The sequence below is a fragment of the Chiloscyllium punctatum genome, chromosome 22 (genome assembly GCF_047496795.1).
Source record: "Chiloscyllium punctatum isolate Juve2018m chromosome 22, sChiPun1.3, whole genome shotgun sequence".
In the NCBI taxonomy this organism is placed as follows: Eukaryota; Metazoa; Chordata; class Chondrichthyes; order Orectolobiformes; family Hemiscylliidae; genus Chiloscyllium; species Chiloscyllium punctatum.
The window spans coordinates 67059178-67086956 of NC_092760.1; the positions used below are offsets into that span (position 1 = coordinate 67059178).

Sequence of the window (27779 nt, forward strand, 5' to 3'; positions counted from 1 at the left end):
ACACTGGAACTCCAAAATCATGGCTTACAAACAATACTACACCTTTTGAACCAGCAGAGAAGCAAGTAAGAATGCCCTGATGTTTTTATGGGGGTAACTGTTGAGGAAAGGTGTCTTCCTGGCATTCTAGGTGATATGTCTCCGCCATCATCATCACTAGAACAGAGATTTTCTTGTTTCTGTGTGGGGGGATTTTGCTGTGTCTAAGTTGGCTGCTATGTTTTAACCATAACTATAAAGTCATTATATAAACATTTAATAAATTTTCCTAAATTACTTCACCGGGCTATAATTAAACAAACAATATGACACAGAGTAAAGGAGACTTGAGGCCAGGTGACTAAAGGTTTTCCAAACAGTTAGAAGCATCTTAACTAGGGAGCTAGAGGTAGGGAGCAAGTGAAAGTTTATGAAGGGAGCATTGAAGCCTTACCTCAGTTGTATCAAAGTTTGGTTAGATCACTTCGATAGTACTGTGTGCAGTCTTGGTGGTCTTATCTCAGGAAAGATGTTATTTTCATAGAGAAAGTGTAATAAAGGTTCACCAGACTTTTTCCCGAGATGACAGTGGGCACAATTTAATCATGAGTGGGATGCTAATTAGGTCTAAGATGAGAAATTATTTTACGGAGCAACTTACGAAGCTTTGGAATTTTCTACCAGAGAGGTGTGGAGGTTCACTCTTTAAGCATGTTTAAGGTACAATTGATTAATTTCTGATTACCAGTTGCTCTCAGGGGTATCGGAATGAACCAAGTAAAAGCCATTGATTTTTTTGATCAGCCTTGAAAATATTGAATTTACGGAGTTAGCCTCCGGGTGGCTGAAGGGATGGTGCTGCATAGTGGGATGAAGGAAATTGGCAAAATGTGAGAAAGCACTAGAATTGGAGAAGTGTAGAAATTCAAGCTTTTTAGACTAGAGATGTTTACTGCAGTAGGGCAAGACAAAGGCACAGAGAGATATTTAAAGTTGAGATATTGGTTTACAAGGATGTTATGATGTGGAGGTGCCATTGTTGGACTGGGGTGGACAAAGTTAAAAATCACACAACACCAAGTTATAATCCAACAGGTTTATTTGAAAGCACTAGTTTTCAGAATACTGTTCCTTCATCAGATAATTAGTGGGACAGAATCAAAAGACACAGAATTTATAGCAAAAGATTTATAGCAAGGATATTACCAGGGTTGGAGGATTTGAGCTGTAGGGAGAGGCTCAATAGAATAGGGCTGTTTCCCCCAGAGCATCAGAGGATGAGGGGTGACCTTATAGTGGTTTATAAAATCATGGGGGGCATGGATAGGGTAAAAAGACAAAATCTTTTCCCTGGAGTGGGGATTCCAAAACTAGAGGGGATAGGTTTAGGGTGAAAAGGGAAAAATTTGAAAGGGACCTAAGGGGCAACTTTTTCAAGCAGAAGGTTATGCATGTATGGAATGTGCTGCCAGAGGAAGTGGTGGAGGCTGGTACAATTGCAACATTTAAAAGTCATCTGGATGGGTATATGAATAGGAAGGGTTTAGAAGGATCTGGGCCAAGGGCTGGCAAATGGGACTAGATTAGGTTAGGATATCTGGTCAGTATGGACGAGTTGGACAGAACGGTCTGTTTCTGTGCTGCACATCTCTATGATTCTATGGTGGATAAAGAATTAATGTAAGTCAGTAAGTTCAAGAATATTGGGTGATTCATGATATGGGCTTCTGATTCAACATTACAGCAGATCGCTCCATATGCAGCTCATTATCTGTGTAGAAGTTTTAGTCATCCCTGAGATTGAATGATTCTGCTTGAACTGAACACAGCTGACCGATTTCTCAGTATTTCTAAGAGGTTTGCTAATAATAGAAATAGATGTGTTCATTATTTGCACCAGTTTATACTGCCTTCAAACCAACTTTTCAATTCTTTACTGTATCTTGCATTTGTTTGAAGAAGCAGTTTATTTTTCCACAGTAGGTAAGTCCATGCTTCGTCCATTCATTCGCTATTTAGATTCACACATGCAGTTCATGGATTGCATATTAATTTGTAAATGTTTCTCATGCTGCAGATTCTAAAAGTTATTTTACGTTCATAATCCACTATTGAGGCAATAGTCCCTTCCTCACATAATGACAGCGATTAAACTTCAAAAGTATTTCCATTTGCAGCAAAGTGCTTTGGGACATTATGGATGGAGTTAGAGAATTGTAAACCTTTCTTTCCTTACAAACCTCCCAGCCCACAATTTTCAAACATGATAAACAAAATATCTAAAATATTTGAGTATAAATAGACATGCATTGGAATCTGCATTTGCTATCTCAGGAATCTCAAGTTTTTTTAAAAAAAAATCCACACCACTGACTCTCCCCATCTCATTCCTGTGGCCCCAACATCCTCTGGGTGTCAGATACCCCACTGGAGCCAGCAATACTTTACTGGCTTCTGGGGTCAGATAATGGGTTGAGAACTGAGATCAGAAAATTGAAGCAAAGCTCATGTGAAATTAACTTACATTTCAGAATCAAGTTATTTCAGTTTGCTAGTCTCTGCAACAAATTCTGTAAGGTTGGGCAGGAACAGCAAACAAGTCAGAGAAACTTTTTTTCTACTCATGGCAGAATGTCTCTGAAGTGACTACAAAATCCATTTGCACTAAACAAATCCAGTGTCCTTAATATGGGTAATTTCACATGTCTGCAGCTATTTTTCATGTTGGAAACTTCAGGTGCTTCACATCGAGAGGTGGGATACTTTTAACATTTTAAGTATGGATACCACTTTGTAATTCAGAGTCTGCTTCAGTATTAGTAACTGAAATGAGTCAGGAAACTCAGCAGTTTAGATTAGATTAGATTTGATTCCCTACAGTGTGGAAACAGGTCCTTCGGCCCAACACCGACCCTCCAAAGAGTAACCCACCCAGACCCATTCCCCTACATTCACCCCTGACTAATGCACCTAACACAATGGGTAATTTAGCATGGCCAATTCACCTAGCTGGCACATCTTTGGGCTGTGGGAGGAAACCAAAGCACCTAGAGGAAACCCACAAAGACACTTGGAGAATGTGCAAACTCCACACACACTGTTGCCCGAGGCAGGAATTGAACCCGTAAGGAGAACTGCTTTCTCCCCAGAATGAGTATAGGAGTAGGGAAATCATGTTAATGCTGTACAGGACATTGGTTGAGCCACTTTTGGAACACTGTGTTTAATCCTGGTCTCCCTACTATAGGAAAGGTGTTGTTCAACTTGAAAGGGTGCAGAAATATTTATAAGGTTATTGTCAGGGTTGAAGGTTTTGAACTATAAAAAGATGCTGAAAAGGCTGGGGCTGTTTTCCTGCACTGTTGGAGGCCAAACGGTGACCTTACAGAGGCTAATAAAATCATGAGGGGCATGGATAGAGTGAATAGCTAAAATCTTGTCCCTGGGGTGGGGGGAATCCAAACTAGACGGCATAAGTTTAAGGTGAAAGGGGAAAGATTTAAAGGGACCTAAGGGGCAATTTTCATGCAGAGGTTGCCGCCTGTATGGAATGAGCTGCCAGAGGAAGTGGTGGAGGCTGGTACAATTACAGCATTCAAAGGTCATCTGGATGGGTGTTTGAATAGGAAGGGTTTCGAGGAATATGGGCAATTGGAACTAGATTAATTTAAGATATTGTTCAATATGGACAAGTTGGCCCAAAGGTCTGTTTCTGAGCTATAAAACTTTATGACTCTAAATTGCTTATTCAGCTCAGTTTGTGGGCACAGAGCAGGATTATACTTTATGTTATTCTGTATATTGCCCCAGAATTATGTTAGTTTTTCCTTTAAAAACTATTGTAATTATGTGCCTGCTGTCACTCCCAGGAGCTTTCTGGATTTTCATGTCAAAATTCACTTGCATGCATTCTTTCACTATGTTCCCCAGTGTTTGGGCATTGAGTAATATACTGCGTATCTGAAAAGGTCAAACTTCATTTGTTTTGCATTTTCTTATATTACCAATAACCCCCTTACAAATCTATTGCTGCATCCCCTTTCTCCACTGTTCTACCTCTTCTTGGATCTCTAGTCAATGTGACCATTCTATAAATGGATCTGACAGGGGTTCTACACTTTGTTTCTTTGCATTCTGCTTTGTAACAAGATTCTTAGCCAGACCTTTGTTATACCCAATGGTCTAATGATTTATAGTTTTGTTGGAAATTTCTCATTTGGAAACTCGCCAACCATCCTCTGAGAAATAGTCCAAACTATTCAATGTGCCATTATCCCAATTACTGCCAAAAAGGATTAAAGAAATAATAGGAAATATCTTCCCCTTTTTAATCCATGGTTGTTTCTTACCAAGTTATTTCCAGCTATACCTTCTTCATTTGTGTCCATTTTACTTGATTGTTTGCTGTGCTCATGCTGCTTAGCTCTTCTGATGGTTTAGAGCACCACCCAGTGTAACACAGGAGTATACAGGCCCAAATGCAGTTTATATTTTAATCTGACTTTGTTGGCTTGACAGCAGAAGTTTTACAATTGTTCTCACTTATGAGGAAATTATGCTCCAACTGTATTATCTAGTGCTCTGGCTAGACCACATTCTGAATACTGGGTTCAATAGAGGTCACCTAACCTCAGGAAGGAGATGGTCGGAACATAGCACAGATTCAGCAAGATCATGTCAAGATGGGTTAAACTAGAAGGACAGGGTTGCCTAGATTAGAATTGTCTGCTTTTGAGTCTGGAACATTAAGAGGTAATCAAATTGAGATGTTTAAGATGATTGCAGTTAATAGAGTAGATAAACTATTTCAATGAATAACGAAGCACCGAAAAAAGGAGGAATAACCTTAAAATGAGAGCTAATCCATCAAGAAGACTTCCTGTTCAAGACCCACTTGTTCTCAAGGTGCATCATAACACGGTTGAACAGTTTGATTAAACATATATAAGCTAGACCATTCAGAAACGTTGTCAAAAAGGATGTCTTCACACATCGTATGATGGAAATCTGAAGCTATTTCCCCCTAAAAGACATGGAACTGAGGGATCAAAAAAAATTTTAGAATCTGGAATTGATGATTTGTTTTACATAGGACTATAGCGAACTGGGATTAGTAAATTGAGTTAAAATACACCATGATCAAACCTAAAATAGGGCCATGATCTAATTGATTGGCAGAAAAGTCTTGTGGAATTAAATAGTCTCCTGATATCCAATATTTACTATGCTAGATAGGGGCAAAAATGATTAGAGTCCCTGCTTTTGATTACAATTCTGTAAAAGCAGTAAAATACAAGAAAAGCAGGAAAATGCAAATGTGTGCAAGTCTAGGGTTGGATTCAATTCCCTCATAAGCATTAGTTTCCACCACTAATGACCAAAATAACAAATAAAAAATGGCCACTTAGTTAATTCAGAGTTACCATAGTGTCTGGCTACAATATTAAATTGTGTAGAAGTGAAACATTATGAAAATCACAATTGCTTGTTCGTAGCGAAAGCAGACTTCTCATGAAGTGATTTGAAACATGTATGAATTAAATAAAAAGATGACCACTCACACAAAGGGAAGAAACAACCCAGGGGTGGCATGGTTTAGACTGCATGAAGAAGCAGAAAAACATCCTGGGTAAGGGAGGTTTATAATCGAGAATGAGGACTATCGCTGCAAAGCCAGCTTGAAAATGGAGATTTGAGCCTTTTTTGTGTCAGTCATCACAGTGGGAGAGTGTTCAGTAAGGCTGGCCAGGATTGTGCACAGTATCTGCAATGAATGTGTTCACTGTAGCAACTGCAAATTACAAGTGCCTTCTCACCATTTTCTTATGCCCCATGAAACACGGAGCCTAAGATGTCTGTAAATGAGACTGACAATCAGTAAGTGTGCTGCTAAAAAAAAATCAAAAACAACACACAATTAGACATGAACATACTAATTGACTTAAATGAGGCAAGTCTGAAAATGCTGCAATGTTTCCTTTTTCAGATTTGAGGTAGGACACACTAGAAAGAATTGTAACTGTCATGCTATGTTTAAACTGCAGCTAGTATCAGACTAGGAGAGAGCTTGGCTTATATATGGTTGTGTGCGATGGTGGCATATTTTTCCCATCAGTTGGATTTTACACGCTTCTACAATGTGGGTGGCGGTGTCTATGTAGTCAACATACTTGAATTAATTGTGTTTTAGTTTAAAGCCTGCCAAAAAAGTCCAAAAAGCCTCCTGGGCAGTCTCTATGTCGAGGGCAAGTTGATGTACTGTTGAAAAGTATATGGGATTCTTGGTTTTGAAAATATAGTAGTAGTGTACAAAGGCTGAACCTTTATAGAACAGTGGTTTGATCAGAGCTAGAGCACTACCTCCGATTCTGGGCACATGCTTTAGCAAAAAGTAGAAAGACTTGCATTTACCTAGCACTTCTGACAACCACAGGACATCTCAAAATGCTTTACAGCCAATGAAATACTTCTGAATTGTAGTCACTGTTGCAATTAGAGAAACGTGGCACCAGTTTACATACAGCAAATTCACACAAACAGCAATGTGATAACCAATATGAATCCTGTGTAAAGTTCATTTGCAATATATATTATTCACGACATCAGATAATCCCCTTTTTTCTTTAAATCAGTGGCTGAAAAGCTTTTACATGCACCTGAGAATGCAGTTGGATTCTTGGTTTAATATCTCATCCAAAAGGCAGCAGTTTTGACATTACTGCTCTTCCTGGGTACTGCACTGGAATGTTGTCCTTGATTTTTGTACTTAAGTTCTGGAGTGAGATTCAAACCCAGAATTTTGTGACTCAGAGGTAAGATATAGCAGTAAATAAGAATAACAAAACCTTAAAGAGGATTTACAAATATGGTACTGGATACGAGATTTCAGTTACGTGGTGGGAGAGGCTGGGATTGTTTGTTTTCTAACAGACAAGGTTGAACTGAGGTTTAATACATTATGTTTACAATTCCCTATGGTTTTGATGAAGTATGTTTTGATAGATTTTGATAGACATGGAAAAACAGTCTGTATTGGTGGGAGGAGGGTCAGAGAGAACATTTCATAGATGATTGGCAAAAGGATAAGAGGGAAATGAGGAAATAGCATGAAGTGAATTTTTATCATTTGAAATGCACAATCTAAAGGGTGAGGGAAGCAAATTCATTGTAACCTTTACAAAGAAATAAGATCAATATTTGAAAGGAACACATTTGCAAGCAGAGGGAAAGAGCAAGAGAGTGGGGCTAATTGTGTAGTTCTTACCCGTCAAGACACAATGGTCTCCTTTCTGTTGATTTATTCCAAGTTTGTAGCAAAATTAGTATTACATCCATGCAGTGCTAAATCAACAAAGTGTAAAACTCCACCTTCACATGCTTTCATTCCCTGACTAAACACACAGAAAATTTTAGGTTTGTTGCAGAGACCAAGAATTCTCTGGAACAATTGATTTTTTTTTAAAATTTAAAAGTACCCTCACACTGCAATCAATTAGCTCGTGCAGAATATTATTGCTTTGCAGATCAATCAATAATTTCTACTCTTGAGCGAGAATAATACTAAGTTCAAGTGCTCGGAGATTTTAACAGTCCTAAATTGAATGATTACCAGAGACCATGTGCCACTATTGCTGGCAGATAATATACCTTGATAGTGTGTTATTATCTAGACAGTGTACTTTAAGTAATCAGAAACAGATGACTGTTCCTATCACTTTAAGGATTTTTCAAGCTTTTTTGTTCCATTTCAAATAATTTTAATCCATTTTCAAAACATGCTAATAAATACATTTTCAGTGGATGTAGTATTTGTTCTTACAGTGCAGCAGCCTAATGTAAGAATGTGGATCATTTAGTGAAAGTGGAAAGATGAAATCTTCAAAACTTCAACATGTACATTGTTTGTGCTGAACTCTCAAAAGGAACTGCTTTCACACTGTTATTCAGTGACTATGACTGAAGTGAAAAAGCTATTTTGTGGTCTTACGTTTTCTTGAGCATGTTTGTGATATCTGGTCCTGTAACTGTTAATATCCTGGACTTGTCTCTCTCCCCATTCTTCAGAACCTTTATTCTCACAGGTGTGTATCCAGCATGATTTCTCTGAGATGGTTTTAGCAGCGGCGGAGCATTGGGGAGAAGGGACCCCTCAATTGGCCAATCATATTCCTAATTTTAACAAGTTAAAAAGTAATATTAATGCCTTTTCATTGACATTTTCATTCAGCAACAGTATGTTGCCACAGACCTCAGCAAAAGTCACTCACAAAGTTCTTGCGATCTGTCATATTGATTTAATGTTTTTTCCTAAATTTAGTTTAGTTCAGGTATCAAATCATAGAATCCCTACAGTGTGGAAACAGGCCCTTTGGCCCAACAAGTCCACACTGACCCTCTGAAGAGTGACCCACCCAGACATACCACCCCCACCCTACTACTCTACATTTACGCCTGACTAATGCACCTAACCTACACATCCCTGAACACTGTGGGCAATTTAACATGGCCAATTCACCTAATCAGCACATCTTTGGATTCTGGGAGGAAATTCACGCAGACATGGGGAGAATGTGCAAACTCCACATAGACAGTCACCCGAGGCTGGAATCAAACCTGCGTCCCTGGTGCTTATCAGGCAGCAGTGCTAACCACTGAGCCACCATGCCACATACAGGTGTGGTGATAATATCAAACAAGCTAATCAGCCAATCATATTGGAGTATTCTTACAGACAGCACATAAGGAAGTTAAACAATCTTAACGAGTCTTAACAATTTAATCATTTTACAGAGTACAAATAAAGATTGGACCATGCGCATATTTATCTTAAATTTTTAAAACATATAAATTCTGGACTTCAAACATCTATAGGATTTTAAAATAATAAAATAATGTGACATTCCACAAATATTAAGCTTTCCTAGCCAGAGAGATTGTTCATCAGTATGAAATCATACATTATCAAAAACATAATTGTGTCACTTTTAACTCAATTTAGCATTGTTAAATTTTTTGAATACTATCACTGCATCTACGAAAGTATAAGTTCACATCAATTTAAATGATATCTAAAATTTTGATCTACAACAAGATGAACAGTGCAATGGGTGATCACTGCAAACAATGTTAGTATTTCTACCGGTATCAAAGATTATTGTCAGCTTCACTGAATTACAGCAAACCCTGACAGATGAATTATTATTACAACTGTGAATCTGGATTTAAACAGCTTCCTCATTTCCACCTCTCCCACATTATCCCAGTCCCAAGCCTCCAACTCAGCACCACAGCTCCTGATAAGTCCATCACTCCCCCCCGACCTATCACCTTTTCCCTCACCTTCACCCACTATCGCTTTCCCAGCAGCCTCCCCCCACCCAACCCCACACCCCCCTCCCATTTACCTGTCAGCCCCTACCCATAAGCCTCATTCCCGATGAAGGCCTTATGCCTGAAATGTCGATTCGCCCGCTCCTCGGATGCTGCCTGGCCTACTGTGCTTTTCCAGCACGACACTCTCAACTGTGAATCTGGGTGAACTTTGATTTAGCTGCAAATTCTATGTAATGTGTTTCTTTTTAAATCTCCTCCAACAAAGCATACAATTCAGTTGACATCATCCTTATGGTCCTGGTTTTGGTCTGGCCCTTTAGAACAGCACCCAGTTCCCATTCTCCTCCACCCATATCAACGCTATTTACTGTGAGAAACTGGTCCAAATAGCTACATCGAATTAACTATAGCTGCTTGTACAATCTGAATATTATTAAGTAAGTAGCATTGAGCCCTTTCCTATGGAGCAGACCTTCAACAGAATACTGAACTCCAAATTTTAGTCAGTGAGGAAATGGAGGCAAGTGTTTTTCTGACCTTTTTACAGAAAAGAGTGGACTGTCAGCGGGAGTGTGTCACAGCAGGACCTGACAGTTGAAGTCTAGAGGTATTAATTAAATAAGGGATATAATTGTTGGTTGAGTTTCAAAGTTTATTTTAACTCTAAATTGGGTCAGTAGTTTACACTAGTGACAGGGAGATAATAAGCAATGCTCAAAATATTTTTGGGGAGAGGGTGGTGAAATCAATGATTCTATTCCATCATTTCCAAAAAAGGCATGGGAAAATTCTGGGCAGCCAAGCATTGGCGACGTTGTACTGGACATAGAACAGACAGCAATGATGTTGAGGTACACCTCCAATCACAGGCCGATTCTCTCCGATGCTTGCTGCTGATAGGCTGAGTGATGAGCCAAGAGGAACAAATATGCGAGGGAAGTAACCTGTGATTGGATGATCAAGAAGCATAAAGTGAGAAAGTTGCCAGGGGAATGTTTGCCCAGGACCGAGAACCAGGATAGCAGGAGGAGCCAGGAACATCCATTAGTTGAGGTCGAGATGTGAGCCATCTTTAGCTGAGGCCAGGAGCTAGGTTTCAGAAGCTGCCTTTAGCTGAGGCTGGGATGGGGAGCCAGATGGCTTACGCGAAGGTTGAAGGGTTGGGTGCTGCCTTTAGCCAAGGCTGGGAGGTGTGTCCTTTTGATAGGGATGCTTTTTGCCAAGGTCAATATGGCCTTTTGCCATATCTGAGAGCTCCATCTGCCACATCTGGGCATGGGAGGGCATCTGAAAAGGAGATGGGCAAGGAGAATAGGAGGACGGGGTAGGTTTGGTGGTAAGGTTACCACTGAAAGAGGGCTTGGGGAAGAAGACGTGGAATGGTGGTTTTGCAATAAGGAGAGGGATGTGGCAATGTGTATACAGAGAACATAGAATAGTACAGTGCAGATACAGGCCCTTCAGCCCACAATGTCAGCATTAATCTTGATGCCATGTTAATCATATCTACCTGCACATAGAGTCATGGAAACAGACCCTTCAGTCCAACCCATCCATGCTGACCTGTTATCCCAACCCAAACTAGTCCCACCTGCCAGCACCCGGCCCATATCCCTCCAAACCCCTCCTATTCATATACCCATCCAAATGCCTCTTAAATGTTGCAATTGTACCAGCCTCCACCACACCCTCTGGCAGCTCATTCCATACACGTACCACCCCCTGTGTGAAAATGTTGCCCCTTAGGTCTCATTTATATCTTTCTCATCTCACCCTAAACCTATGCCCCCGAGCTCTGGACCCCCCCACCCCACGGAAAATACCTTGTCTATTTACCCTATCCACGCCTCTCATAATTTTGTAAACCTCTATAAGGTCACCCCTCAGCCTCCAACACTCCAGGGAAAACAGCCCCAGCCTGCTCAGCCTCTCCCGATAGCTCAAATCCTCCAACCCTTGTAAATCTTTTCTGAACCCTTTCAAGTTTCACATCTTTCCGATAGGAAGGAGACCAGAATTACACGCAATATTCCAACAGTGGCCTCACCAATGTTCTGTACAGCTGCAACATGACCTCCCAACTCCTGTACTCAATACTCTGACCAATAAATGAAAGCATACCAAACACCTTCTTCACTATCCTATCTACCTGCAACTCCACTTTCAAGGCCCTATGAACCTGCACTCCAAGGTCTCTTTGTTCAGCAACACTCCTTCGGACCTTACTATTAAGTGTATACGTCCTGCTAAGATTTGCTTTCCCAAAATGCAGCACCTAGCGTTTATCTGAATTAAACTCCATCTGCCACTTCTCTGCCCATTGGCCCATCTGATCAAGATCCTGTTATATTTTGAGGTAATCTGCTTCGCTGTCCACTACACCTCCAATTTTGGTATCATCTGCAAACTTACTAACTGTACCTCTTATGCTCGCATCCAAATCATTTATGTAAATGACAAAAAGTAGAGGACCCATCACCGATCCTTGTGGCACTCGACTGGTCACAGGCAGTCTGAAAAACTACCCTCCACCACTACCCTCTGTCTTCTACCTTTGAGCCAGTTCAGAGTCCAAATGGCTACCTCTCCCTCTATTCCCTGAGATCTAACCTTGCTAATCAATCTCCCATGGGAAACCTTGTCGAACGCCTTACTGAAATCCATATAGGTCACATCTACCACTCTGCCCTCATCAACCCTCTTTGTTACTTCCTCAAAAATCTCAATCAAGTTTGTGACATATGATTTCCCACGCACAAAGCCATGTTGACTATCCCTAATCAGTCCTTGCCTTTCCAAATACATAAATCCTGTCCCTCAGGATTCCCTCCAACAACTTGCCCACCACCGACGTCAAGCTCACTGGTTTATAGTTCCCTGGCTTGTCCCTACCACCCTTCTTAAACGGTGGCACCACGTTAGCCAACCTCCAGTCTTCCGGCACCTCACCTGTGACTATCGATGATACAAATATCTCAGCAAGAGGCCCAGCAATCATTTCTCTAGCTTCCCACAGAGTTCTAGGGTACACCTGCTCAGATCCTGGGGATTTATCCACCTTTATGCGTTTCAAGACATCCAGCACTTCCTCTTCTGTAATTTGGACATTTTTCAAGATGTCACCATCTATTTCCCTACACTCTATATCTTCCATATATCCTTTTCCACAGTAAATACTGATGCAAAATACTTGTTTAGTATCTTCCCCATTTTCTGTGGTTCCACACAAAGGTCGCCTTGCTGATCTTTGAGGGGCCCTATTTTCTCCCTAGTTATCCTACTGTCCTTAATGTACTTGTAAAAACCCTTTGGATTCTCCTTAATTCTATTTGCCAAAGTTATCTCATGTCCCCTTTTTGCCCTCCTGATTTCCCGCTTAAGTATATGCCTCCTGCCTTTGTACTCATCTAAGGATTCACTCGATCTATCCTGTCTATACCTTATATATGCTTCCTGCTTTTTCTTAACCAAACTCTCAATTTCTCTAATCATCCAGCATTCCCTATACCTACCAGCCTTTCCTTTCATCCTGACAGGAATATACTTTCTCTGGATTCTCGTTACCTCACTTCTGAAGGCTTCCCATTTTCCAGCCATATCTTTACCAGCAAACATCTGCCCCCAATCAGCTTTCGAAAGTTCTGGCCTTTCTCCAGTTTAGAACTTCAACTTTTAGATCTGGTCTATCCTTTTCCATCACTATGTTAAATCTAATAGAATTATGGTCGTTGGCCCCAAAATGCTCTTCCACTTACACGTCAGTCACCTGCCCTGCCTTATTACCCAAGAGTAGGTCAAGTTTTGCACCTTCTCGAGTAGGTACATCCACATACTGAATCAGAAAATTTTCTTGTACACACTTAACAAATTCCTCTCCATTTAAATCCTTAACACTATGGCAGTCCCAGTCTATGTTTGGAAAGTTAAAATCCCCTTACATAGCCACCCTATTATTCTTACAGATAGCACATGGTCTGTCTCCTGATATACCCTGCCTATCCATGGGTCTGCCTAAATGCCTCTTAAACATTGCCATCATGTCTGCTTCAACGGCCTCCCCAGTAGAACTTTACAGGCACCTACCACCGTCTGTGTCAAAAACTTTCCTTGCACATTTCCTTTAAGCTTTCCCCTTAGGACTTGATATTTCCACCCCAGTAAAAAGACTCTGATAACCCAGCCTATGCATGCCAGTCCTAATTTTATATATTTCGTTCAGGTCACCCATCAGCTTTCGATGCTCTTGTGAAAACAATTCAAATTTATCTAACCTATCTTATAGTTAATACACTGCAATCTAGACTACTTCCTAGTAAACCTCGGTTGTACCCTCTGCAAAGCCTCCACATCCTTCCTATAGTGTGGGTGAAATAACTCCACAGAGACCAGTATCCCATCACCATGTTACCCTTTATTTATATATGGACAGTCTCCAATTCCCTAAAGCCAGCTCTCAGAGTAAACAGGATCTCTGACACTTCTGTTTTTAAATCTGCCAGCCTGGGCTCCATGATTGGACCAGATTAACAGCCCCAGTCAGGGAACCTATATTCTATGAGGTCTACCTGACTGACCTTGTTACTGTCGCTACAGTGGGGACAAGAACTGCACATAATTATACATATGTGGCCTTAATAAAGTTTTATACAGCTGCAACATGACTTACCAAATTGTTTATTCAATGCCCCAACTGATGAAGGCAAGCATGCTCTATGCTTTGTTTATCACCTTATTCACTTGTATTGACATTTTCAGGGACCTGTGGACTTAAACCCTGAAATCTCTCTGCATATCAAGGCACCTAAGGGTCCTGCCATTTACTATGCATTTTTCTCTTGTATTTGACTTCCCTAAATGCTTTACCTCACACTTGTTCAATTTAAAGTCCATCGGTATTTCTCCACCCAACTTTGCAACTGATTTATGTCCTGCTGCATCCTTTGACTACTGTCCTTACTATTCATAGCTCCACCAATATATATTTTGTCTTCAAACTCAGTAATCATCGATCATTTCTTTATTTATTATGAACAAAAAAGGTCCCAGCACTCATCCTTGTGAAACACTACAGGTCACAGGCCTCCATGAAAAAAACTCCTTCCCTCAAGTGCCCTACCCTCACCAATAATTTTTGTCACTTCCTCAAAAAACTCAAATTTGTGAGACAAGACCTCCCAAGGCGAGGCAAGATGTTTACTTAAACAGGATTTATTAATGATCCTATGTTAAAGAATCCTAAAGGTAAGAGTGAACATAATATCATAGTACTAGTATTGCACACCCTGTTTGAAGATCTGAAACTATGGACCAGATTTGCAAAGTCAAGAGTGTGGTGCTGGAAAAGCACAGCAGGTCAGGCAGCATCTTTGGAGTAGGGGAATCAATGTTTCATGCATAAGCCCTTCATCACGAATCCTGATGAAGGGCTTATGACTGAAATGTCAACTCTCCTACTCCTTGGATGCTGCCTGACCAGCTGTGCTTTTCCAGCACCACACTCTCAACTCTGATCTCCAACATCTGCAGTCCTCACTTTCTCCCAGATTAGCAGAGTTGGGCCAGATTAAGGGCAATTTAAAAATGGCAGGTAGGATCTGATTTTGGAACTGCTGCCTTCAAGCCCAGCCCTGCCATTTCTTTTTGGCTTGGTAATGAGGCTATTGATGCTGCTAGCCCAACCCGATTGGCTCCATTCCAAGCATTGGCATCTCATAACCCATTCCAATTTTCTTGTAGTTGAGCCAGCTTCTCTATGTCTGTTAGCATTTCATAGCTTGTCCATTAACCTTCAAACATGGTTTGGATTCTGGAGTACTTTGAAAGGTAAGTTTGAATAGTCTTATCTGTATGCTGCCTCCATTTTCCCTCCATATCCCATGGTTCTTCCATTTTGATACCACCTCTAAGTTGTCCAAACACCCTTCATGTCTATTTACCTACTATACGTTACATACAGAACCAATGAATTATTTAGTAATAATTGCAAGTGTTAAACTGCTGAAGAAAAGGAACATCAAGTAGAAATCCACTTTAAAGAAAACCTACTCTTCTTATAACCCTATAAAAGTGTCAATCAAACAAGGTCATTATAGTATCAACAAAAGCTGTATCCACCTCACACTCAATCTTATTCAAATAAATAGAAAGGCATTGACCAAATAGATAATTGAAAGAATATATCATTACTCAATAAAGATGTACATCAAGAAAAGTAAGCACTCCATTTCAGTTAGCCCAAATAGATATCTGCTCAGCTAATCCACCTGAGAATCTTGGAGCTTAGTCAAGCATGCATAATAAACACACGTGGAGAAGCAGATATCTAGCCATCTGTTTCTGCTATTACAGTTTCCTGGTTTCACTAGGTTGATTCCTGGGGTTACGGTGTTATTTAATAAGAGAAGGTTAAGCTGGTTAGGCTTCTAATCTTTGAAGTTTAGAAGAATGAGAGATAGGAGAAAACGATCTGACTGAATCATATTCAGAGGGAACTTGACAGAACGGATGCTGAGGAAACACTTCAACTCCTGCATGAATCTAAAACAAGGGGAATGGTTTCAGAATAAGAGGCATTCTATTTAAAATTGAAATAAACAATTTCTGTTTCCTCTGAGGCTTGGTAATCTTTGGAATTCTCTGCCACACAAAGTCAAATTATTGACTATGCTCGAGGCTGATTTAAAGAGACTTTTGGTCTGTAACGGAGTCAGGATGATTGGGGTTAGACTGGAAAGTGTAGTTCAGGCCATAATCATATCAGCCATGTTCTAATTGAATGGGCAGAGTGGTCTTAAAGGCTGAATTCCCTCCTCTTACTCCTTTTTCTTTTGTTCAAGGAAGATTAGGAGATGATCTGATGAATGTTTAGAAGAAGATAGAGGGAAACTCTTCCCGTTGGCCAAAGGGTCAAGAACCAGAGCACACAGAGTTAAGGTGATTGATATTGGAACCAATGGGAACATGAGGAAAAATGTTTTTACACAGCGAGTGGTTAGGAACTGAAATAATTTGCCTGAGTTGTTGATGGAGGCAAATTCAGTTAGGGCTTTCAACTGGAAATTTTACAATTACTTGAGGAGCAAGAAAATAACAGGATCTCAGAGCAAAGATGAGGGAAGTTGCACAAACTGAGTTGTCCCTGTAAAATGGGCAAAGCAGATATGAAGGGTTGAATGTATCCTTCTGCACTATTGCCTATGAATGTAAAGCAAGTATCATCAACCTTGCTTCAATGCGCTATACAAAGGATGATGAAGCATCTTTTCCATATTTGAATTCATTTCAATTCCTTAATTAAACCATATCTGCCTAATTGCTCTAAAACTCCAACCTCATTATCCTTATGTGAAAAATCATAATCAAAATAGATCAACTCATCATTCATCTATTTGGATCTTGCAGCATTCAAAAGGGCTGCCACAAATGCTTGAATATGAAGGGCTTTGACATGTTTCAGAGCAACATAAAGCACGATGATATTAATCCGAGTTTATTTCCTTTTTTTTATAAGTAATATTTAGCTTCATGAAATCATTGTTGCATTTAATTGCATTAGAGTTATTGAAGACCTCGAATCTCCATTATTGAGTACCTCAAGTCAAGGACACTTTATCCTCCATTTGAGATCTTTAACCAAATGCATTCTTCACTGATGAAATGTCAATTGCTGGGTTTTGTATGTCATATGAAAAATTTATAGACTTGTTGAATATTGTCTACTTATCAGTAAAGTGCTATTACCTCATTCAATTCACCATCTGGCAGTACAGGCCACATGTAGGTTAACTTGTTCCATAGTGGATTCTCCAATTTTGAATGTTTCCACTGGCCAGGCTTTGCTGTTCCTTCATGCTTGATGGCCCATCTAATGAAACAATAATGGCATTTGTTGAAAGAAAAATCATGCCAGGATTTTTTTTTCCAAATATGGAAACACTAATATTAATGTAAATAAATATTTCAACGCTACAACATCAAAATCTTTTCTGGTGATATAAGCTGAACTCATGATCTGAAATGTAAAGAAGACTCACTTACTAACAAAAACTGTGAGGGGGCTAGAAAAGGGATAAAAGCAATCAATTGTGGATATTAGTAATTTGAAACACAAAATAAAGTTTTAGGGAACTCAGCAGGGTGGGAAACGTCTGCTGAAAGAGAAGCAGAGCTAGAAATGAGAGCATGTTGCTTCTAAATTGCCCAACCTTTTATAAATTTATTTCATTTTTTTGTATCATGTAGAATTGATCACCACTTGTTTTGTACAAAAGAATATCATTTTTAACTTCCTTCTGGCATAAACTGGTGTGGGATGGGATACTGAGGTTAAATTGCAGCAGTAAGGGGTGGAAATATGTGGAAATTATCAATTATTTCTTTCCTCAGTTAGGTGACCTCAAATTTTGAATTACAAACCCAGGATAATTTAGCCAAAGACAGTGAGATCTTCTGGATAAATGGAGGTTTTTCTGTTTTTCTTTTCAATATGTGGACCATGTTTTTGGAATATATTTTCAGTGCGCAGTGTGCATAATAAACATGATCTGATTTCGATCAAACAGCAATCGTGGAAATTGTACTCACTAGTTCTGATGGGGTGATATTCCCCATAAGTCAGCTGTGTTCCCTTGTCAATGAAATGGGAGAGATTTACCAATGTCTTGCTGGTTGCATTACAATGCTCGCTCCCCTTGATGTGCTGTGCACACATTAGAGAGCTCAATGTGCCATTGTTATTTCCATGCCCCAATTCTTTTGTGAGTTTTCAAGCCTATAAAGTCTGCATTTTAAGAAAACAAGAATGCTTGGGAACACCACCACCTCCAAGTTTCTCTCTATTTCCCACACCATCCCAACTTGGAATTATATTGCCATTCCATCACTGCCATTGGTTCAAAATCCTGGAAGTTCCTTCTTTACAGAACTACATTAGTACCTATGGAAAAAGTGAGGACTACAGATGCTGGGGATCAGAGACGAAAGGTATGGTGCTGGAAAAGCACAGCCGGTCAGGCAGCATCTGAGGAGCAGGAGAGTCAACATTTCGGGCAGAAGCCCTTCATCAGGAATCCTGTTGAAGTGTTTATGCCCAAAACATCGACTCCCTTGCTCCTCGGATGCTGCCTGACCAGCTGTGCTTTTCCAGTACCATAGCCTTCGACTGCACTAGTACCTATACCAAATGAACTGCAGTGGTTTACGAAGCCAGCTCACCACTGCCTTTACAGTAAACGCTGGTCTTGCCACCAACCTACGTTCTCTCCTATTTTTTGCATTTGTATGGAGCAGTGACTTCTGAAATCAGAAAACAATGTGTCCATACACCAACTGGCACGTCGATTTATGTATGGATCATCGCAGTGGCTGCACAGTTGCCCAGCCTGGAGGGACCCAAAACTCACATCCCATGAAGGAATACAAAAAAGAGGATTCAATAATAAAGCGTCCACAGTAATAGAGAGACCTCGGTTTGTGTCCAGAGATCTTTGAAGGTGCACGGCTGTTTGAGGAAGCTGTTAAAACCCCTACTAGAGCTGCTTTTCAAATGGATATATGGAATACAAAACAAAGATCAACCTTCACAAGACATTGGTTCAGCCTCAACGAGAATATTGCATTCAATTCTAGATGCCATTCTTCAGAGAAAATATAAACACTTTTGAGAGGGTACAGAAGCATTGACAAAAAATTTGTTTGGGATGTAGGCATGGCTGGCTAGGCTAGCATTTATTGAACAGAAGGCAGTTAAGAGTCAACCATATTGCTGTGGGTTGGCAGGCACATGTAGGCCAGACCAGGAAAGGCAGATTTCCTTTTCTGAAGGACATTAGTGAACCAGGTGGGTTTTTGCTTACAACATTTAATAATAGATACATAGTTGCCATTGGAGCAGTGTTTTTATTTTAGATTTTTATTGAATTGAAATATCTCCATCTGCTGTGCTGGGATTCAAACTCATGTCTCCAGACAATTTGCCTGGGTTTCTGGATTACTGGAATAGTGGCATTATCACTAGGTACTACTTCCCCACAATGTACTTGAGAGATGGGTCTTCAGATTCATGAAGAGATTAAAGAAGCCAAGCCTTTCCTTCTTAGCAAAGAGAAATTTGACCAGTGATTTGATAGAGGTTTCCAAAGAGGTAGCAGGACAAAATATCTTAAGGGAAATGGTCTCATTGGTGAAAGGGAGGTGATGTAAAGAAAGCACTTTTAACACAATCATTATTTAGGATCTGGATTGTACTGTTTGAAAGTAACATGAAAGTTGATTTAGATGCGCTTTTAAAAGGGGAAAAATTAATCATTTGAAGGGAAAATATTGTGGAGGTATAGAAAAAGTATGTAGTGGATGTAGCTGAGTTGTTTTGCAGAGAACAAATGCAAACACAGTGGATTAAGTGGCTGTAAACAATCTAAGATACTGAATTGCAACATCAAAAAGAAATGCACTGCTGGAAATGAAGATAAAGCATTGTATTAAGCAAGAAAAAGCTAGACTGGCAATCGATGCTGGAAAGAGTGACCCAACTTTAAGAAAACAGATTCTGCATCACTGAGTTGAATTATCACTGAAGAATGTGCACAAAAGTCATTAAATCCCGAGTGAAACACATCTGCAAAGAAATCAGAGGTTTGGTGAGATTTATGCTAGTTAGCATTCCAGCCTTCGTAAAACTGCTATTGCTGTGAAACACAGCAAGCTGGAATTGGGTATCCTGACCTATATACCTGATTTATATGACCTGTGTTTCCCATACAGCAAGTGTCTGCACTGAAGATGGAAGCTCACAAAGTATCCCCATCTGTCTCCTATATTGGAGACCACTCTAAAACATACAAAGTAAAAAAGGAACTTACAAGTTAAGCAATAGCCATAGTTCAGATTACACATCTGCCCATTATAAACCACAGAGTTCATTTTAGCTGTGGATGTTACCTGGGAGTCGTTAGGGAAGTTAAACCACATGGTGGCAATGTTGTACTATTTTAAGCATCTCCTCCATCACTTGGTCCCTTCACCACACTCTCCCTATCTATTATTTGTTCTTTATTTGACAAGAACACGTCAAATGTTCAAGGCAGGATTCTCCAAATTTAGGATGTTATAATTATTATCATTTTTGAGTAGTTATAAATACCAAAATGGACAGTTGCTGAATGCATTTCAATAATTCAAAGCCAGACTCCATTTTTATAAGCATAGTGACAGAAATATAATGTTGCATGCAATAAACTCATAAATTGAATCATAGGCCCATACAAAAATTTGTGAAAATTGAAACTTCAGGGTAGCTGAGGAAGGTCTTATGAGACTTAATTTATGTAAAAAATACTAATTAAAACACAATTACATGGTAAATATATGAAAAAAAGAGTTTGTTTTTCAATTTGTTCATGCATATAATGGCCTGATCTTGTACAGTAAAAGGGATTGAAAAATGTGAAGAACTATCTTGTATTTTTCCGTTGCTTGGCACGGGGATGACAATTTTGATTTCATGTGCCTGTGTGGCCAAAGTCTTCTCAGGTTAACTCATGCAGAGATGACAAGTGTACATGAGTCTAGCTAATCCAAAATTAACTGTCTGAAATTTCAGTATCTCGTCCTCTATTTGATTTCCTATTCTGCAGGCAGAAATAGTTCACCACTTCACTACAACCTGGAATTTTGGGTAATTCAAATTTGGCTCATTGCGATTTCCCTGTAATAGGTGGTCTTGTAAATTCATTTAAACACTATTTCAACATTATACAAGTAGGATAATGTAAAAACAGGGTCATTCTGGGATATTGGAAACCTGGACTTCTCTCCATTGAGGCTGGGGTTAATTGGAAATTCCTGAACAGAGATTGTTATTTTTGGTTTGAAATGAAGGGGAGAATATTCAGAGTTTGTTTAGATTAGATTCCCTACAGTGTGGAAACAGGCCCAACAAGTCCACACCCACCCTCCGAAGAGCAACCCACCCAGACCCATTCCCTAACACCTAACACTATGGGCAATTTAGCATGGCCAATTCACCTGACCTGCATATTTTTGGACTGTGGGAGGAAACCGGAGCACCTGGAGGAAACACACGCCAACACGGGGAGAATGTGCAAACTCCACACAGACAGCTGCCTGAGGCGGGAATTGAACCTGGGTCTCTGGCGCTGTGAGGCAGCAGTGCTAACCACTGAGCCACCGTGCCACCATATGGAATGAAAGCAGATGGATGGAATTAGGATCAAGTCAGTGGTTGAATGAGATGAAGGTGTCCAAAGCCTACTTTTGTACTTATGCTTCTTTTGGAATAACAGTGTTCAATGTTTATGCAATGTCATCTTTAATGGCAGTTTCTGAGACTGCATTGTCTCTAATAGTCAAGCAGAAACAATAGCAAATCAATGTAAAAGGAGCTGCCACTTTATTAGAGCCTATATTAGATCTTTGCAGAAGACCAATTTTACTCTTACTTGACTCAATTAAAAATATCCCTTTTCACATCATTGGCACCAATTGACTAAAAAGTAGCCAGAAAGAGTAAAGAATTGAGCGTGATGCAGTCATGCACATGAGACAGGCTACATTAACATTACACCTATTGTACTGCTTCTTAATGAATTTGACTGACTGGTGGCATTTTCTGGTCAAATCTGACTCAATTTTAATTCTAATAATCTAAGGAGAGAAATATATAATAAAACAAAATACTTTGCAAATTGAGTCATATTTTAATTTGGTGTTAACAATTTAAACAACACCACAAATTGTGTCCAAGGAACTGTTTGAAAATTGTGTGTGGGAGTTTTGTTTAGTGTACTGAAAGCAAGCCTTTATTACCATTAGATTTAAAAATCACAGGGAAAATGCTGGTTAATCTTGTGGTTGACATTTTAACATTGCTTCATAATACTGCTACAATTCACCTGGTCAGTCATTACCTTTTGCCGAGTATGAACATTTTCTATAAATGAGTTGATGTATGCAAACATCTGAACTTCTGTATTTCACACATCCATAGGATATGATTTCCAACTCTGGCTGAATGCGTTGTGAGCATTTGTAATCAAATGACCTGCCACCTCTAATTGCCCCTCCTTTGATCGATCAACACATTACATTGGAAGGTAAAATGGATTTCCTGTACTTGAGTGAATCATTCTGGACTCATGGGATGAGATCCTACAGACAATATTCCAGAAAACACTCCCGTCAAACCTGGATATATCTCACTGGTAGGACAGATCCATCAGTGGTGGCAGCACAGTGGTGTACTATTGAAAAGGATTGCCCTGAGGGTCTTCAACATTGACTTTGGACCCCAGGAAATCTCATTGCATTAGGTCAAACATGCATAAGGAAACCTCCTGCTGATGACCACCTACAGCTACCCCTGGACTGTTGAATCAGTACTCACAGGGTTGTGAACTTTTGGACTTGTCTACCCCACAGAGCTGAGGAAAGTCAGTGTTTAAGTACATTTAAAGTAGAAATTAGCAGTCATAATTTTTCATTTTTCACCTTTGATAGATTGATAGGGATGGTGTGGGGTAAAAGGCATCAAAGTGTTTGATCAGCCATGATTGTATTAAATGGCAGAACAAGCTTGACTGGCTGAATGGCCTACTCCCATCCCTACGTTCCTTCTCCTTCATGTTAAACATTCCTTGCTAGTCTCCTACTGAGACTAGCAAAGGCTCTGAATGTACTCTGGGTGGGAACTTCAATCTCCATCACCAAGAGTGGCTCAGTAGTACATACTAAATCTGCTGCCAAAGTCCCAAAAGACGTAGTGGCTAGACTCGATCTGCACCAGGTGGTAAGCAAACCAACTTGTCCCTATCCTCACCAACCACCCACCGCAGATCCAAATACCCACGAGAATATCAGTGTGTATGACTACTGTACAATCCTTTTGGGAGAAAATGTCTTGTCTTCACATACTCTCCATTGTATTATGTGGCATGACCACCATGCTAAATGGGACAAGCTTCCAACAGATGTACGGCAACACAAAACTGGGCATCCATAAGGTGCTTCTGGGCATCAACAGCAGCAGAATTATTCACAAGCTGTAACTTCATTACCTGGCATATCTTCCATTAACATTAAGCCAGGGAGGTCAATTCAAAGAAAATTTCAAGACGGTATGTCAGGTACAGCACCAAGCCTACCTAAACATTAAGTGTTAACTGAGTAAATATATGACACACAAATATTTGCATGTCAAACAGTAGAAATAACATGCAATAGATGGGGTTAAATGCTTCCACAACTAATAGATCAGACCAGATTTAAGCTCTACTGTCCTACCACATTCAGTTGGGAATAGTAGTTGACAATTTAACAATGAACAGGAGGTGATGGCTCCATTAATATCTCAATGATGAATGAGCACATTAACGTGAAAGACAAGTTGAAGAATTCCTATGCACCTTCAGTCAGAAATGCCAGTCTTTCAACCAGCTCGATATCCATGCGATATCAAGAAACAGCTGGAGATACTGGAAACTGCAAAGGCTATGGTCCCTGATGACATTCCACCAAAGATACCGAAGACTTGTGCTCCAGAACTAGCTGCACCTCCACCCATGTTGTTCACATACAGCTTCAACACTGGCATCTACCTAATTATGTGGAAAATCGCCTGGGTATCTCCTGTCCACGAAAAGTAGCACAAATCCAACCTGGACAATTACCATCCTATTCTCTCCGTCATCAACAAAGTGATGGAAGGGCTTATCGATTGTGCTATCAAGCAGCACTTGCAAAGGAATAACCTGCTTACTGATGCTCAGTTTGGTTTCCTGACCTCATAGCAGCCTTGGTCCAAACACAGATACAAGTGTTGAAATCCAGGAATGAGGTGAGAACGAATGCCCTCAGCATTGACGAACCCTCGAAAAACTGGTATCAGTGGGAATCAGAGGAAACTTCTCTGCTGATTAGAGTAATACCTAGCATGGACTGTGCTTTTTGGAGATGAATTATCTCAGCCCTAGGACGCCACTGTAGGAGTTCCTCAGTCTAGCTTCGCCGGTCAATTATTAATGATCTTACCTGGATTATGAGGTCAGAAATGGGGATGTTTCCTGACAATTCTACAATGTTAAGCATTCATAGGCAGAGTTACAAATCACACAACACCAGGTTATAGTCCAACAGGTTTATTTGGAAACACGAGCTTTCAGAGAACTGCTTCTTTCTCAGGTCCACAACTACCTGATGAAGGAGCAGCATTCTGAAAGCTAATGTTTCCAAATTATAATTCCAGGTTATAGCTGTTGGACTATAACCTGGTGTTGTGTGATTTTTAACTTTGTCCATCCCAGTCCAACACCAGCTCTTCCACTTCATAGACAGAAAATGAAGCAGTCTGCATTCATATATTGCAGGACCTGAACTAAATCCAGGTTTTCACTGATAAGTTGCCATAGAAGGGATAGGCAATGACCATCTCTGACAAGGTATCTAACCATCACTGAATTCCTCCATGATTAACATCCTGGGAGGTACCAGTGACCAGAAACTGAACTGGACCATATATATATAACTGGGAATTCTATGGCGAGATACTCATATTATGTCTTCCCAGAGAGTGTGCACATTTACAAAGCACAAGTCAGAAATGTGATGAAATAATGTCCACTTACCTGGATGAATGCAGCTCCAATAACACTCAAAATGCTTGATACTTTCCAGGACAAAGTAGTCCACTTGTTTGCCAGCCAACCCATCACCTTCAACATTCATAATTTCACCACTGACGTACAGTGGCAGCAATACATCTACAAGGTGTGCTGCAGTAATTTACAAAGGCTCATTTGAAAGTTCATTCCAAATTCAGAAGCTCGACCAACAAGAAAGAAAGGGGTAGCAGGGGCATTGGAAAGGCGCCAGTGTCAAGATTCCTTCTAAGTCACACACCATCCTGACTTCAAACTATATCACTGTTTCATCACTGTCATCGGGATCAAAATCCTGGAGCTCTCTTACTAAAAGCGCTGTGGGTATTTCCTCATCCCAAGCGCTGTGATGGTTTTAGAAGGCAGATCAGCACCAGGGCAACTAGGGATCAGCAATGTTGGTCTGGCTAGTGACATTCACATCCCATGAAGAAATAAAACAAAAATCAACAAGACTTTCTTTACGACCGCCAATACTTTTGTAACAATTAAACAAAATGTTCAGAGAAAATATTTTAAAGAAAACATTTTTAATGGAAGTAAGATTTTACTCCTTGATTATTTACTGGAGGAGGTAACTCATCAATTGCTCAAGACTTCAGGATCTTCCTGGAGGGCTGGTTATCTCAGTAAAGCATCTTGAAGATGCCAGATGATTGACTGAAATCCTCCCCTTCTCAGAAGATGCTGCCAATGTCTTATTTCCATCCTAACCACTGTTCACAATTATTGCACTGAATAGTAAAACAGATTGTAATCACTAAATTAATGCCTCTTCTCCTATAGTACATTTACTGTATCAATGTTTGAGCCTACAAACTAAAACCCACTTAAAGTGGGAAATAATACCTTGCAATACACTTTTTTACTGCCCCTTTCCATCTCTTTGCACTAGATTGTTAGTCACTCTGAGACAGTAAGTCTGTAATCTGCGCCTAGGTTTTAATCACTATTGCCATGAGGCGGTGCATGAGGAAATGCACAACTGCTGCCTAATGTGGTTTGTTGAATGCCTTCTCCTCCCCTTTGGTACAACAGTGACTACAAAACAATCCAAAACCTGACTATTTGCAGAGCAGTGGGCATATAGTCATGACCATCGCAGTGTGCCATCTGTGGTCAATTGATGTCAAACAGATTTTGATTCCAGGAACAGGTTTGAGATCTGAGCACACATTTTACACTCTATTTGAAGCGTGCCACATAAACCTCAAGCTAAGTTGTCAATGTCAGCTGAAAGCTGTGCACCAATTCCAAACATGTTGAAAGAAAAGGCAAGCATGGAAATAGGGCAACCACAACCAGTTTCAGCACTTTCATCTTCAGAACTTTCCCTTCCGAGCACCACATTAACCTGACTTGGAGTTTGATCACCTTCTGTTCACTGTCAATAGGTCAAAATCTTAGGACTTGCTTCCGAACAGCACTGAGTTGTACCTACAGCACATCAGCTGCAGTAGTTCAAGAGATCAGCTTACCACTATCTTCCTGGGGAAATTAGGAAGGGGTAATAAATGCTGGCCTGGCCAGAAAAGCCCAGCTCTCATGAATGAACAAATAGAAGTACTTCAAACTTTCAGCTTGAAATGTTACTTGAACTCAGTTAGCAAACTCTGTTAACTTGAATCTAGTGACTGGGATAGCACCCTGCAGAATTAAATACTATTCCAGACTGATGGGAAAAAAAGTTAAAAGTTTGTATGGAAATTCTCATTTCCAGTTGTGTGTAATGGCTAGCAATTCATGAGGGACCATTGCAGTTGAAGTGGCGACGGTGCCACAATTTTCATTGTGCATCTTTGCTGTGTAAAGCTCTGACTTGGGAGGCAAGAATTTACTGTTAACGAAGTCTATAAATATATGGCATAAAACAGAAAATATTACAGCAGATCAGGCTGCATTGGCATCTGCAGACAGAGAAATTCTCTCAGCATAATAATCTTTCAGTGGAACACACTCTATTAATATGCCATTGACTTGAAATTATGGGTGGAATCTTGTACTGGAGCCTTGGATAGTATTGGGAAGCCAGTGAGACCATGTGTCAACTTGTTTTGAGAAGACCTGCCACATCTTGTGCTACCTGGGCATCTAACAGGCCTTTTCCTGGCATCAAGCTCCTTAAAAGTAGAAGTCTTGCCACTGAGAACTGCTGGCCATTAAAAGACCAGAGGCTCCAGTGCTCAGCTGCATCACTGGAGGAGTGGTAGCTGTTACCAGTTACTGCATCCACTCAAGGTCACATATTAATGAGCAACCAGGAACATGATGATGGGAAGAGGGTCATGGAACAGGTGTCATGAGAGAAGCAAGTAAAGAGTAGCAGTAAAGACAGGGAAGTGCCTTTCAGCAAGCTTCCCCTACCTTCCAACTGTCAGATCCCTTGATCAAGCTTTTGATCATCTGCCTTAACATTTCGGCACTTGATTTAGTGTCAAGTTGCATTTCATATTGCTCCTGTGAAGCATCTTGGGACATTTCATTATATTCGAGACACTATAGAAATACAAGTTATTGCAATTGTCAGTAGTACTCATGCTCTACAGCTGTTAATGTAATTTTATATGGCATTTGAACCTATAAATAAAGTATGTTTACTTACAGTCTGTTAGGAGCCAAATTTTGCAGAAAATTCTGTAACATATCTGCATATCACAAGCTGTTGATATTATGGTCAGAGAGATGCCAACCATCTGGTTCTGGATAGGAGAGCTGAACATTTGTCAACCAGATTAAAATAAAGGGCCGTTACTTTAATTCAATTCTCTGCCAACTTAGACGTTTTCAGCAAATTCG

At 40.1% G+C, this 27779-nt stretch overlaps 1 protein-coding gene across 1 annotated transcript in view; it reads right to left on the reverse strand.

The window, feature by feature from the left end:
* Positions 1-27779, reverse strand: part of LOC140493745 (doublecortin domain-containing protein 1-like) — a 621788-nt gene that overhangs the window by 197971 nt on the left and 396038 nt on the right. The window contains exons 20-21 of the mRNA XM_072592573.1: positions 17053-17176; positions 7967-8148 (exon numbers count right to left, since the gene is read on the reverse strand). Coding sequence (XP_072448674.1) covers positions 7967-8148; positions 17053-17176 — 306 coding nt within the window. The remainder of the gene's footprint in view (positions 1-7966; positions 8149-17052; positions 17177-27779) is intronic.